This window comes from Mugil cephalus, chromosome 8, assembly GCF_022458985.1.
Source record: "Mugil cephalus isolate CIBA_MC_2020 chromosome 8, CIBA_Mcephalus_1.1, whole genome shotgun sequence".
NCBI classification, from domain to species: domain Eukaryota; kingdom Metazoa; phylum Chordata; class Actinopteri; order Mugiliformes; family Mugilidae; genus Mugil; species Mugil cephalus.
Window position 1 is genome coordinate 12,703,461 of NC_061777.1, and position 12,806 is coordinate 12,716,266.

The following is a 12,806-nucleotide window of genomic DNA, read 5'->3' on the forward strand; positions in this document are numbered from 1 at the left end:
GCCTTAATGCACAAACTCTGTGTAAATGGGAGTTTTGTACTTGAATCTAGACGAGTCTGCAAATGAACACAGCTGTCAGCAGAAGTCCTTCCGCGCTGACTCAATACAACGAAGTCAAATGTTTGTGCTTAAACTGTGTTCGGGATGCAAATCAATGAGTGATGCAGAGTAGACTGGACGTCACTGGACAGATTGACAATGTTGTGGGTAAACAGAGAGGGGATTGCACAAAAACCCTGTAGGTTAATACTGGTTACCTTAAATTTTATTAATGAATAGCTGGTTAATGACTGGTGCAGGTACATGTTCACATTTATTGCATCATCCCCACATTCTCAGTGAGTTTTTTTTATGTCTAGAAACGAGCAGTTACTTAGATGCTTAAACTTCAACCTAATTGTTCCTTAAAAACACCATTAGAAGAGGCTTCCTTTTAAACTAAATAATATTAGTGTTTCATAGTATTTGTAAAACGAAGCTGCAACTGAGGCGTCTGGACTTGCCTGAATTTTCTTGAAGACATTTCAATACTCGTTGGTAACAATAGAAAAAACAAACAGGCCCTACAGGCCCATGGTATATGGTATAGCATAACATACTTTCCTCTATTGCAATCTTTCATTTGACATCTATATTTAACTATAAAATCAGCCTCTGATGGATGAGCACTGATCACCAAAACTCAAGTGAATCATCCTGTTACTTTCAGTCTCATTCAAAAATAAAAACCTCTCAACAAGACCAAAAGTGTAAAAGATACATAAAAGTTTCAGCCAGGATGTAATTCAAATATGAACATTCACTCACAGTTGGCCTTCCTGCCCCCTAGCGGTAGAAAGGAGTCAGTGTCAGAAGCTGAAGCAGGATGCTTCCCTTCCACTCTCCATTTATATTCCCAAGCTGTGAAGTGTGTTTCCTGTCCTGAACTTTGTGTAATATGACGTAGAAACTTACAACTGGTAACCAGGTACCAACCAAGCCTATTTCATATACGGACAATTATTTTTTTTTATACCATTTTAGTTCTATTTGTGATTAAAACCTGCCACTAGCACTACTTAAATTCCCAATTCCCCCTCCTGCGTGCCACAGGTTGTGGGTTGAAGTGAGAACTCCGCAGGCTGCGGAGGCTGACTTCCCATTTTATCCTCCTCTATTTGTAGCCGGCCGGTGCCACGCCCTGCGATTCACCAGGATAAAGTTCAACAAGTGTCCTCCAGGTTTAGACTAACCGCAGCACCTTGTGCAAAAAGGCTCTGGTTCCTGAAGAAGAGCTGTGGACTTTAATCCGCAAACCACTGACACTCTCTTTCTGCCTCTGAGCACTTCAGCCACCTCCTTCAGCAAATTGCTTTTCTCCTTCGGACTTGAGAAGACCTTGGGTCTGAAGATGCTCTGCGCGTTTTCCGTCTAAACTTGTGAACTGCGAGAGGAAGGAGAAGAAAGCGGCTGACTCGACAGTGTTTCATATTTCCTTAGTAAACACTGCGGCATTTTGACCTGGTCAGCGGAGGGCTTGTTGGAGAGCGAGTTGTTCGGTGGGAATTATGGCTGGATGTTGTGTGTCGGCGGAGGAGAAGGAGAACCAGAGGATCAACGAGGAGATCGAGAAGCAGCTGCGGAGAGACAAGAAGGACTCTCGCAGGGAGCTGAAGCTGCTGCTGTTAGGTGAGCATCACCGAACAGTGAACTGGAGGGAGACTCTTACCTCAGAATAATCTATTTGTAGATTCTATTGGTAAATGGTACTGTTGAATATATAAGGGTGCGTCTTTCACTCACAGCTTATCTCTTCTGTTGCTTCCCTGTGAATGTCACAAAGACAATCGTTCAGATCTCTTAACCTAATGGAATAATTCATACGTGTGATTTTGCTATTTGGGTTAATCCGGTGAGCCAAGCGTAGCTTTCAATTTGCCATTACTTCCCTGCTTCCTGACCACACCTGGGCACGCATGTATCATGGCAGGATGGACAGAACTCTGAAACCTAAGCTGCATTTGAATATAAATTAACATTTTCATAACCTGACAAGAATAAAAACTTTATGGAGGGAAAGGACCTTATCCCCGCTTTGTATCTTAGGAAGTTTGAAACGCTGAAAACGAGGCTTTTAATCAAAGGATTTAAATCTTACAGGAGTAGTGTGAGGGGGTTTTGTTCTCTCCATTTGATTTCCTTTCATTTATATTTCTTATGTCTTAAGTAATGCTTGGGGTGCAGTGCTCACTCGCTTTCCAGGAACATATCCAGGTCGTGCGCATCTGTTCGCCGCCGTTGTACCATTGATTTTTACGCACTGTGAACAGTTTGAATTCATTTGCGAGCTTGACTTATTTAGCAGCCGCCTGGCACAGAAATACCGATAAACTGGATAACTTAAAATGACATTCATCCATTCATAAACCGACACTGGTTGCTGGCGGCACATGGATTTCCTGTTAAACAATTTCAGGCCGCTGGAGGACTTGGGCGTTTTCTAGTCTGGGATAACCAGTGTCAAGTGTCAATTGGGCATAACTCGGCCATCACTAGAGACATGGATGAGAAAATATATCAACGTGTTTGTCAAGAGGCTCCTTAGTTTAATTTAACATAGCTTCGTTTTGACTACACGGATCTTTTTCCTGGTGTGTTTGAGCACTTCAGGCACGCGAGTCAACGCCTCGGTCAGTGGTGGCCATAACTAGCTGCTGCGGGCGCGCCTCATGCAAAAGTCATGCAAATCCATCACCTTGCAGAACATGAGCCACAGGTTTGCACCAGTGGTTTGCACCCAGTGTGGCAGCCTTAACGCTGGGTGCACCAGTGGTTTGTACCCAGCGTTAAGGCTGCCACACTCTTACAAAGAGCTTGGCGGCCCACAACAGCTTAATCATATTCAATATAAATCCCATTAGATTTGCTTCTTTCCTCTGACCATTGTATGGTAGATCACCAACACAGCATGGATGGGTTGCTACAGTCTATGCTGCCCCAGTTCAAAGCTCCACATTCATTCTGAGTCAAAATGAGGAGTGACAACTCACAGACACACTAATATTTTCAGAATCGTGTTTAACAATAAAACACTCCAAACTATACAGTGTCTTATCATTCAGACGTGATCATTCTGCAGGTAGCTCAGAATAATGCTAGCAATTAGACACTGAGTAATCCGGAAAGCATTTTATCAATAACATTTATTCACCCGGTCAGAGTCACTCAGTCCTCAGTGGATTTCATTAGGACGGCCACAGTCAGGTCTACAGAGAGAACGAGTGGGAGTGAGTCAGAGAAAAAGATCAACACGTCCACACTCTGCTTCTCTTCAGAGCCCTCAAACCTAAAGCCTGAGTTTATTGTGCGAGTATGTGTTACGATTTAAAGTTATCACAATCAGAATTACTCTATTGATCCCAGGGGGATATTGGTTACAATGTGACTGCAGGTTCAGGAGACACAGGGGAAAAAGAAACATGGAAGAAAAGATTTAGATGAGTGAGTGGACAGAATGTAAATCATGAAAGAAACGAGCCGCACGGGAGTACACATTTCCATAGTTGTTGTATCAGTATTAAAATTACTAGGCACAAAACACAAGAACTGAACATTTTGTAAGAACACGAGGAACAACTGGAATGACTTTTTTTTTGTTTTTTTGCATAAGACATCAATAAGCTGTTCAATATTCAGTCTTTGTGCGATGGTTCATACATTACAAACTCCGTTTTTGCTCCGTATTTGCCTACATGGTCCCACCTGACAAGTAAGTGTGACAGGTGGTAGTAGTTCTTATCTCAGCAACATCAACACCACATTCATTCATTCATACATACAGCCGCATCGCAGCACCGGGCTCCCCCATCGAGGAAGTGTGTGTAGGTGTGAAGTTGTGTCTGCAGTACAGAGAGCGCGTGCGCACGCTTGTGTGTGTGAGTGTGTGTGTGAGTGTGTGTATGAATGTCTCACGTCGTCCGCGTGTCTGTGCCAGCAGAGGCATCTGTGGTCAGTATTCATTACCCACAAGGAAACTGTGAAACACAGCACTACAACACACGACCGTGTCGATGTGCACAAAGACACACACACACACACACAGACACACATAGGCAAATAAACATGTTTTCATTCAGCGGTATCTCATTTACCGAAGCAGTGTATATTATTCTATTCATTTTTTTTTTAAAAGGAATCGATCGCTGTTCAACAGGTGTGCTAAGCTACAGCGACAAAAATGAAACCATCAGTCAGTTTTATAATTCTCAGTCTTTTTTCATAACAGGTGCAGTACGCTGAGTGATAACAGCACGCTTTATCTGATCAAGACTTATTTTATCATCAGGTTATCTGAATAATCAGTGATGATAAGACTCTTCTGGTTTTGATACCAGTGAACAACGCAGACCTAAAAAACAGATCTGAACAATATTTTTTTATACTCATTACCTTGTATCTAAACAATATGGATCCGATCAGGGCATCTAGGTCTTAGTTGGGACTGTGATTTGCAAAAGAGCCAAGGCCGACCTTCCACAGTGAGGCCCCTGAGCTCATTAGAGGTCGACTCCCATGTGATTTGCCTCCGGTCGTCGTGTTTACCTGCGCGTCTTGGCCAAACCCGCCTCGTCTCCAAGAAAACTTGACTTGTAAACAAGGTACATTCAAATGCGGACAATTTGTGTAAGGCTCGTTTGTTAAGATGTAAAGACGCCCATGCAAAACAGCCGGGGAACCAGAGAATCGCTGGCACCACCGAGGCCGGTCCGAGCACGGGGAGGAGGTGCAGTGAGTGTGGGCGCTCGCGCACGTGACGCAAGCCGCCACGCACGGCTCACGCTGCAAACTCCGACATTCATACATTCTGGCCTGTTAACAAACACATTTGTTTAACAAATATGCTCAGTATCGTTTGGTCAGGGTGAGGAAAAAATGAAACCTGTGATGTAGGAATTTGAGAGCAATGTGGCAGACAGAAAACATGAGCGTGTGTGTGTGTGTAAAGACAATTGTAGGTTTTTGTACAGGTAACAGGCATAAGAGATTTAGTGAACAAGCCTTGAAGTTAGTGGACAAACCTTTTAGGTTGAATTATTTCTATGCAGTGTCAGATCACGCAGACTTGAGCTCTGAGAGACCTATATATTGATCTGTTATTAAAGAACTAGAGATGTCTCAGTGAAAAACTCCATTCTTTGTTGGTAAATCTGTTTGTGAGATATAATAATCATGTACAAGTAAAACACCTTAAGTAAGCTAATGAATAAAAAGAAAAATAAAGATGAGTTGGTTCAATATTTTGCTCTGGAGGACAGTATTTTTTAGATTAATTTGGCTAAGGCCCTATGTTTTACTAAAAGCATCACACCAAACCATAGCTGTGAAAGACACTGGCAGTTACTTGAAATTCTCAAGTCATTCTGGCGGCCGAGTCTGGCGTAAAAGCAAAATGCAGCCCGGGTGATGTCAGTCCCTCACCTCCCTCGCCCAGATATTGACAGGTGTCCTTTTGGCAGTCAAATACTCATTCAAATAGTTCAGTTTGCCTGTGTGTCCTTGCGTGGTCAAGTTGGCAATCAAGAGTTGTCATAGCAATTGTACTTGTTTGTTGCGTATTTACCTTGCTCCCAGGAACAAGCTGTGCAGAAACAGACAGAGGAGCCTTTTAATGAAACTGTCAGCTCAAATATGTTTCGAGGTGCACTGTCGGGATCTTTTTGTTTTCTGGCACAGCCTTCTTATATGTTTGAAAGAGGCTGATCGATCGGTCAAGACTAAATCACATTGTCACAATAATTTCATGGGAAGATGTTACAAATATTTTATTCCAACTTTATGGACGTATTTAACGTATTTCACTTGCACATTTTACACGGTAGTCCACATTTGAAATGATCGATTCAAGTGCTTTTACATTACGTCGTGGAAGAGTTCAACAAGTGCGAGTGGCTGAGAAGTTAGTAATGGTTCAGACTCACTTTTGTTGCGTTTTATTTGCAAATATTCTGCACAGAAGGAGACACGCAAACAGAGTGAAACCCTGAGAGCACGTCTCACCGGTGGAAATGTACTTTTCCCCTTCTTTCATCTTACTTCTGCACAGAAAGAAGGTGAGAAGGTCAAGAGGAAGTGTAAGTGAAGTCAAGCGAGACAGTCTGCACATAGAAGACGTGACGTAATGTCGCAACTTCTACTGTACTTGTTTTGACTTGACATGAACTCATGTGGACCAAAAGGTCTCATAAGCAAACGCAGGACAGCATCAGTTTGCATGTTTAAGATTTAACATATCATTTTATGTTCTCAAATGCTTTTAACACTGTAACATACTTGCCAGTTCATTAGGTACACTAGTGAATACAAACATGTTCTAATGCAGCATGCGTTCATTAAATCTTAGCTTCATGAAGGCTGTGGTATTCAGCATTTGTTTAAAATAACCGAGAGATACTACATCCTCTGATCATCCGGCCCAATGACTTCCTTTCTGATGTCATTTCAACAGCAACTAAACATTCAACGACGGTCATGAAGGGGGATTCAGAGCTTACTGACACATTTGAATGTGCTAGTTTTCATTGTGTATGTAATAAAGTGAAGGACACCAACCTTTTTACACTCGGCTGATAATACGTGCGTATGTTCCTGATAGTCACGCGATACTGAACACTGCAATACTCTGAGATAGTGTTTTTTTTTTTTTTTAATTGTGGTGTTGATGCTTTTTATTTTGAATATTTACAGATTCACAGTGTAGCTGGATCTTATGTATGACAGCGTGTTGTCTGCTTCACAATCAAGGCAGCAGTACAGGGTCGTTAAGACAATATTTTATTAACCACCTGAAATTTATTTAGAAAAATAACTGCTACTACTCTGAATAAAACAGTGGACAGATTAGGAACAGCACAAACTTTTGCTGAGAAATAGCAGTTAAAGTCTTCTGTGTAATTTTCTGACTTTGTAAATTCATGCTGAGAACCACAATGGGACACTCTCTTGGGTTAATTCACTCAGTTACACCCCCACAACTGTTCAAAGTGACCTTGAGCTCTAATGACACTTAGGAAACATTTAAGATACAAAACATCCTCATCTTCATTACTTATTCAGAGTGAAACTTCAGCAAAAATAGAAATTATTACCGTTTCCTTTTTGAGGCTGTGGAGAGAGAGTCAGCCCTTTAACATGGAGCCACTAAACATCTGCATCACTGAACGCGTTTAAAACATTTCTACCTGCAACTTTAACGGATCTGAATCAACAAAAACAAGTCACAATGAATGCTGCAGTGGTGCTGTGAATCTGCAGCAAAAACAAATGCTGCTGGTGCTGGTTATACTCTGGAGGTACATTGTCTCCTCACACGCCTAATTTTGTTAAGATTCAACGATACTAAAAAAAATAAATAAAAAATGATTGAAATATTGAAATACTGACCTTAACCCTGACTGTTTGTCTACCAGGCACTGGAGAGAGTGGGAAGAGCACCTTTATCAAACAAATGAGGATTATCCACGGAGGAGGATACACAGATGAGGACAAGAAGAGCTACGCCAAACTGGTCTTCCAGAACATCTACACATCAATGCAGACCATGATAAGAGCCATGGAGACGCTCAATATAGCTTTCGCCAATTCAGCGAACACGGTACAGGCAAACAAACTGGCTCTGCTCCAGTTAGTACAGAGGCAAATTAAATTAAATTAAATTAAATTATTATTTCCTTTTGATTTGGATACATTTTTATGATTATCTATTATTATTTTTATTGTTTTTTTGCACTTTTCAACCCCTTCTTTCTTCACATGCAAGTTATTTTATTTAATATTTATAATTTAATTAATAATTTATTTATTTATTGAAGTTACATACTTTACATACTTTTTTTACTTTTTACATACTTTTATTTAACATAACATACTTTGTTTGATTTTGTTTCAAGTGAGACGATTAGTAAGAAATCCAACGTACAGAAAAACGACACTATCATCTGCAAAGAAAAGATTAACATTACATTATATTTAAATAGAAATGTCTTGTGTCATGTTGTGGACATGGAGGAATCAAAACGTCTGTGTTCTTAACATGGAAACCTAAACCTGTGTCCTTGTGTGCATTTCTGCCCTTGTTTTTTTTACTTTCTGCTTCCACGTCTCTGGCGCTACTTCACCACAGTTGTCTAACAGTCTCCATGTCCCTCTGTGTGTCCACAGAGCAAGGCCAACTCGGTCCTGGACGTGGAGGTGGATAAGGTGGAGGAGCTAGATTCAAGCCTCGCGACGGACATCAAGGATCTGTGGACTGATGCGGGAATGCAAGAGTGCTATGAGCGACGCAGAGAGTACCAGCTGTCTGACTCCACCAAATAGTGAGAATCACACACGCACAGACACACACACACAAACACACACAGCTTTTATGTTGCTCTCTTCACCGCTGACAGTCACCATGACCATGTAAACAAGTAGCTGGAATTAGCATCAATCAACCCTCGCTTTTGGCTACTGGGGGTCACGATAAAAAGAAAAGGTGGATATTTTTAGCTGTCTGTCTTTCTGCTATTTTGGGAAATTCAAATTTGGACTGAATTAACATATGTAGCTCTGCACTGTAGCTTCTCTAAAAGTGTCATTGACGCCACAGAATGTGAATTCGATATTTATCAGGGCTGGAATCAGACTTCTTAGAAGAAAGAAAGAAAGAAAGAAAGAAAGAAAGAAAGAAAGAAAGAAAGAAAGAAGTGACAGAGTTACATAAACCAGGCTAGTAAACAAAGTACAGGGGCTCAAGGAATGTACAAACACTGGCGAGATTCAAAAAGCAAGTAAAGACGAGACAGAAACTCCACAAAGGCAGCAGCACCGGGCTGAAAGACGGTCTAGTAGTGGAGAGCATATGTGTGGCCTCCAGTGGAGATGATTGACTGAAAGGCAACAGGTCAAATAACCAGACCACGTGAACCAAGACAATAGTGAGTTTTCTACCTCTATATAAAGTAACAAAAAAAAAAACAACAACTTAGTTTTCCTTTCTTTCTCCTCTTTCTCCTCTTCGTCTGATTCAGTGCAAAGAATTAGAACATAATACGGTCTGATTCTGACTTTCTCCTGTTTGTATGTTTGGTGTTTCCCTCTGCCTGAGCCTGTTATTCCCCATTTATTTATTTGGTGCAATTATAATGACTTCTGTTTTAACTAAAGTCACTACTTTTACTACCATTATCTATCTATCTATATATATTTTTTTTCCATTTTCATCTCTATATTCCTATCTCACATAAGTTATTCTGTTGTATTTGTTTATTATTGTTAGGACATTGTGAGGTCATTTTAAAAGCCTTTTGGTTTTCTGACGTCAAAAATATTCTCCTCATATATATTTCAGTTATCTCACAGACCTGGATCGTATTTCTCAGCCCGGTTATTTACCCGACCTTCAGGACATCCTCAGAGTCCGGGTGCCGACCACGGGCATCATCGAGTATCCCTTCGACATGGAGAACGTCATTTTCAGGTGGGATGAACTAAAGTGAAGCAGAACAAGTTGCTACTAGGCGTCACAGAGACTTAAGTGCGCGTCATTTCTTTTCTGTCGCCGGGCAGGATGGTTGATGTCGGGGGTCAGAGGTCAGAGAGGAGGAAGTGGATCCACTGCTTCGAGAACGTCACCTCCATCATCTTCTTGGTGGCGCTCAGCGAGTACGACCAGGTCCTCGCCGAATGCGACAATGAGGTGAGGACTCAGCCGAAGAGAAGCTCAGGCTTTAACGCTCCTGGAGCATGGAGGCGTGAGTTTGAGCTCTTATGATGTGCTGCAAAATTTATTTCAGAACCGTATGGAGGAGAGCAAGGCCCTGTTCAAAACCATCATCACCTACCCCTGGTTCCAGCGCTCCTCCGTCATACTGTTCCTCAACAAGACCGACATCCTGCAGGAGAAGATCACGTACTCTCACCTAGCCACCTACTTCCCTGAATTCACAGGTGAGTTAGCTGATTACTCATATCGGATCCAGATTCACGAAACTGGTTTAAACTGTCTATTAGATGAAGGTTCAAAACGTGTGTGCACACACTTAGGAACATGTCCTCCTCCTCCACACTAGGTGGCGATATGTGTCTTGTCTTGTCTTCACCTATTACGTCATATAATAAACAAGAGTCGTTCATGCGGCAGACCGGCATTTCAAACATCGTGCTACTTATGGTGCAGATAAGATGGCGCTATCCCTCAGGTGGTTCTTCTGCCGGCTCTGTTTACCTTCTTCTTCTTCTGCGACCGGCTTTCTTGGATGTTTTTGTTCCGTGGTCATACGCCAGGGAAGTGATTGTGGAGCACACGTCTTGTCTAGTTAAAAGTCAGATTAAGCATTATCTGGGTGTCTTAATCGGTTAAGGAGAACTCCATAACCTGTTTACATGCACTTAAAAGGTCCAGTTAAAGTCGGATTAAGGCAATAATTTGTTTGTTTTTTTCACATGCATGTTAACGTACTGAATGCGACTAAAATTTGGAGTTCTCCTTCTTGCCACATGAACGATTCTTGTTTATTACATGACTCCCGGAAAGGGAGCCTTATTAGCCCGTTGACATATCGCCACCTAGTGTGGAGGAGGAGAAAGTGTTCCTGTCAGTTATTCGTTTTTCTCCGTTTCTTGTAAACTGGGACACTGAGAGTTTGGGGTTTGGAGCCAGATCTGATCTTGCTCATTTGGATCTAAATATATTGTGTCTTTCAAGTTGTTCATTTAAACAATCAAGAAGCATAAACAGTAGGTGTCATGCATTGATGTTGTGGATGTTGTTATGAGATTGAAAACGTGAATGTAGACAGAAACAATCTCTAGATCAGTATATGTGGAATTAAAATCTGCAAACAACGAAGGACGCGCTGAGATAACATGAACCCTGAATTGCAGGACCTCAGAAGGATCCTGTAGCAGCTCAAGAGTTCATCCTGAAAATGTACCAAGAACAAAACCCAGACAAGGACAAGACGCTCTACCCCCACTTCACCTGCGCCACGGACACGGAAAACATCCGCTTCGTCTTCGTGGCCGTCAAAGACACCATCCTCAGGCACAACCTCAAGGAGTTCAACCTGGTGTAAGAAAGAGGGAAACGAAGGGGAAGAATGCCAAAATTGATAAGTCGTCTAATTATTAACGATAAAGCAAGTGCGAGATCTCATGAGCCTGTACAGCCGAAGAGATTATGAACATGTAACAAAATACTGTGTCGGTCGACGTTTTTAAAATGCAACTTTGTATAGGTTTTCATTCTAGTCTTCACTGTATAGAGAGAAATGTGCTGTAAATTATGACAGAAACAAGAGTGAGAGAATGTTAGTAACTGTGTGAACCGCTTATTCTGAGAATCCACATACGTATGACCTGAGTGCTTTAACTTATATAAAACTTGTTCTCATGAAATAGTTGATAAGAGTTAGTCCTGATTTCAGAATGTATAGAGCTGGTTGTTTTAATACTCACCTGCAAGTGCCTTATTTACTTGATTGGAAATTATATTTATGGTAATTTTCAATAATAAAAAGAAAAAATCTCTATATATATAGTTATTTAATGAAAAGGCAAACGGGTGTGTTAGTGATGGTTTTTTTAGCACAAGAAATAAACACAGTGAAATTTGAAACATGTATTTTATTTTATTATTTTTTTCTCAAAACAGCATGAACAAAAGAATTCAAGCTCTGAACATTTTGTTCCCCCCCAGATACTAAGTGACAAACATTAATGGCATATTTATTATTTTTAGTCATATTAAAGTGTTTTGTACCCCCAAACCAAACCTTTAAAATATACATTAACAGCAGCTCGTCATAATTATAACATTCCTCTTTTTTTTCTTAAACATTCTCTTCTTTGCACAGTCCGTCTCGACATGGTTGGCATTGCATATGTGTGGTATAAAAACCTAAAAATCACAAGGTGACAATCAAGGTGAGGATGGATATATATATGTACATACAGGATATCAGGTCACTATACAGCAGATTGATACATGTGGGTACAGTATAAAAATAGCATGCGTCTCTAAATGACACTGAACAGTCTTTATCTTGCAGAAATGTATAAAAAGGAGGAAAAATAGAGTAAAAGAAATCAGGGGATCTGAGGATGCACATTTTAATACAAAGCCATACCAATTTCAATGTGTTTCCCTTTTACATTAAGCAGTAAAATAAACAGTGTACAGTATTAAATGTGCTACAGCAGCCCTGGTTAATTTGGCCTCTGTGTTATTCAAGTGGTTTTCTACCAGTAGCTGTTGTAGTGACTTCTCTGCAGCCAAGTTGAATCATGATCAATGGAAATTAAATTAGTAATGTGTGTGTAACAAGCAGAACCATGGCAACTTAAAGGCTCGGGAAACGGAAAGTCCTCCGATTTCACCAGCATTTTGAGACTCGGATGTCACAACACGTTTGTAAACTCAAGACTTTTTTTTTTTTTCATAAAAGAAATCATTAAAACTCCAGATGTGTGCAAAAGGACGCAGAGCAGGTTCAAAGCGAAGCGGTCAGTGTCAAACGAAGTGGATTTAAGTCGGCGTCTGTTTGCATGCACGCGTACAAACTACTGGCTGGAGTCTTTCGCGCCCCCCCCTCGGCGCGCACAGTTGACATACGACATCGCTTGTGCGCTACTCACTCGTGGAGGGAAATCAGACGAACATGCACTAAGAGAACAAAGGCACTGACACACATGGACCTTGTGTGTGTTTATTTGCGTTGGAGTCAGTATTTGGGTAAACTCTCTCTGGCATCCTCCAATTTAGCAAGAACCCACTGAAAATAAATAAG

At 41.1% G+C, this 12,806-nt stretch overlaps 2 protein-coding genes across 5 annotated transcripts in view; one reads left to right on the top strand and one right to left on the bottom strand.

The window, feature by feature from the left end:
* Nucleotides 1-1,169: 1,169 nt before the first annotated feature.
* On the top strand, nt 1,170-12,467 carry gna14a (guanine nucleotide binding protein (G protein), alpha 14a). Its single transcript, XM_047591167.1, has 7 exons — nt 1,170-1,668; nt 7,446-7,630; nt 8,197-8,351; nt 9,368-9,496; nt 9,586-9,715; nt 9,813-9,966; nt 10,903-12,467. The coding sequence occupies exons 1-7, from the start codon at nt 1,548-1,550 to the stop codon at nt 11,091-11,093; spliced, it is 1,065 nt and encodes a 354-aa protein (XP_047447123.1). The 5' UTR covers nt 1,170-1,547; the 3' UTR covers nt 11,094-12,467.
* The window catches only part of vps13a (vacuolar protein sorting 13 homolog A), a 32,483-nt gene continuing 31,300 nt past the window's right edge, over nt 11,624-12,806 (bottom strand). For all 4 annotated transcript variants that reach the window (XM_047591165.1, XM_047591160.1, XM_047591161.1 and 1 more), the window contains one exon: nt 11,624-12,791. In XM_047591165.1, the coding sequence (XP_047447121.1) occupies nt 12,741-12,791 (51 nt within the window). In that variant the 3' untranslated portion in view covers nt 11,624-12,740. The remainder of the gene's footprint in view (nt 12,792-12,806) is intronic.

Bases quoted from the DNA above. Each gene is read 5' to 3' on its own strand.
- gna14a (XM_047591167.1), top strand. From the start codon at position 1,548: ATGGCTGGATGTTGTGTGTCGGCGGAGGAGAAGGAGAACCAGAGGATC. The intron at 1,669-7,445 runs GTGAGCATCACC...TTTGTCTACCAG, and splicing joins GCTGAAGCTGCTGCTGTTAG to GCACTGGAGAGAGTGGGAAG. The intron at 7,631-8,196 runs GTACAGGCAAAC...GTGTGTCCACAG, and splicing joins TCGCCAATTCAGCGAACACG to AGCAAGGCCAACTCGGTCCT.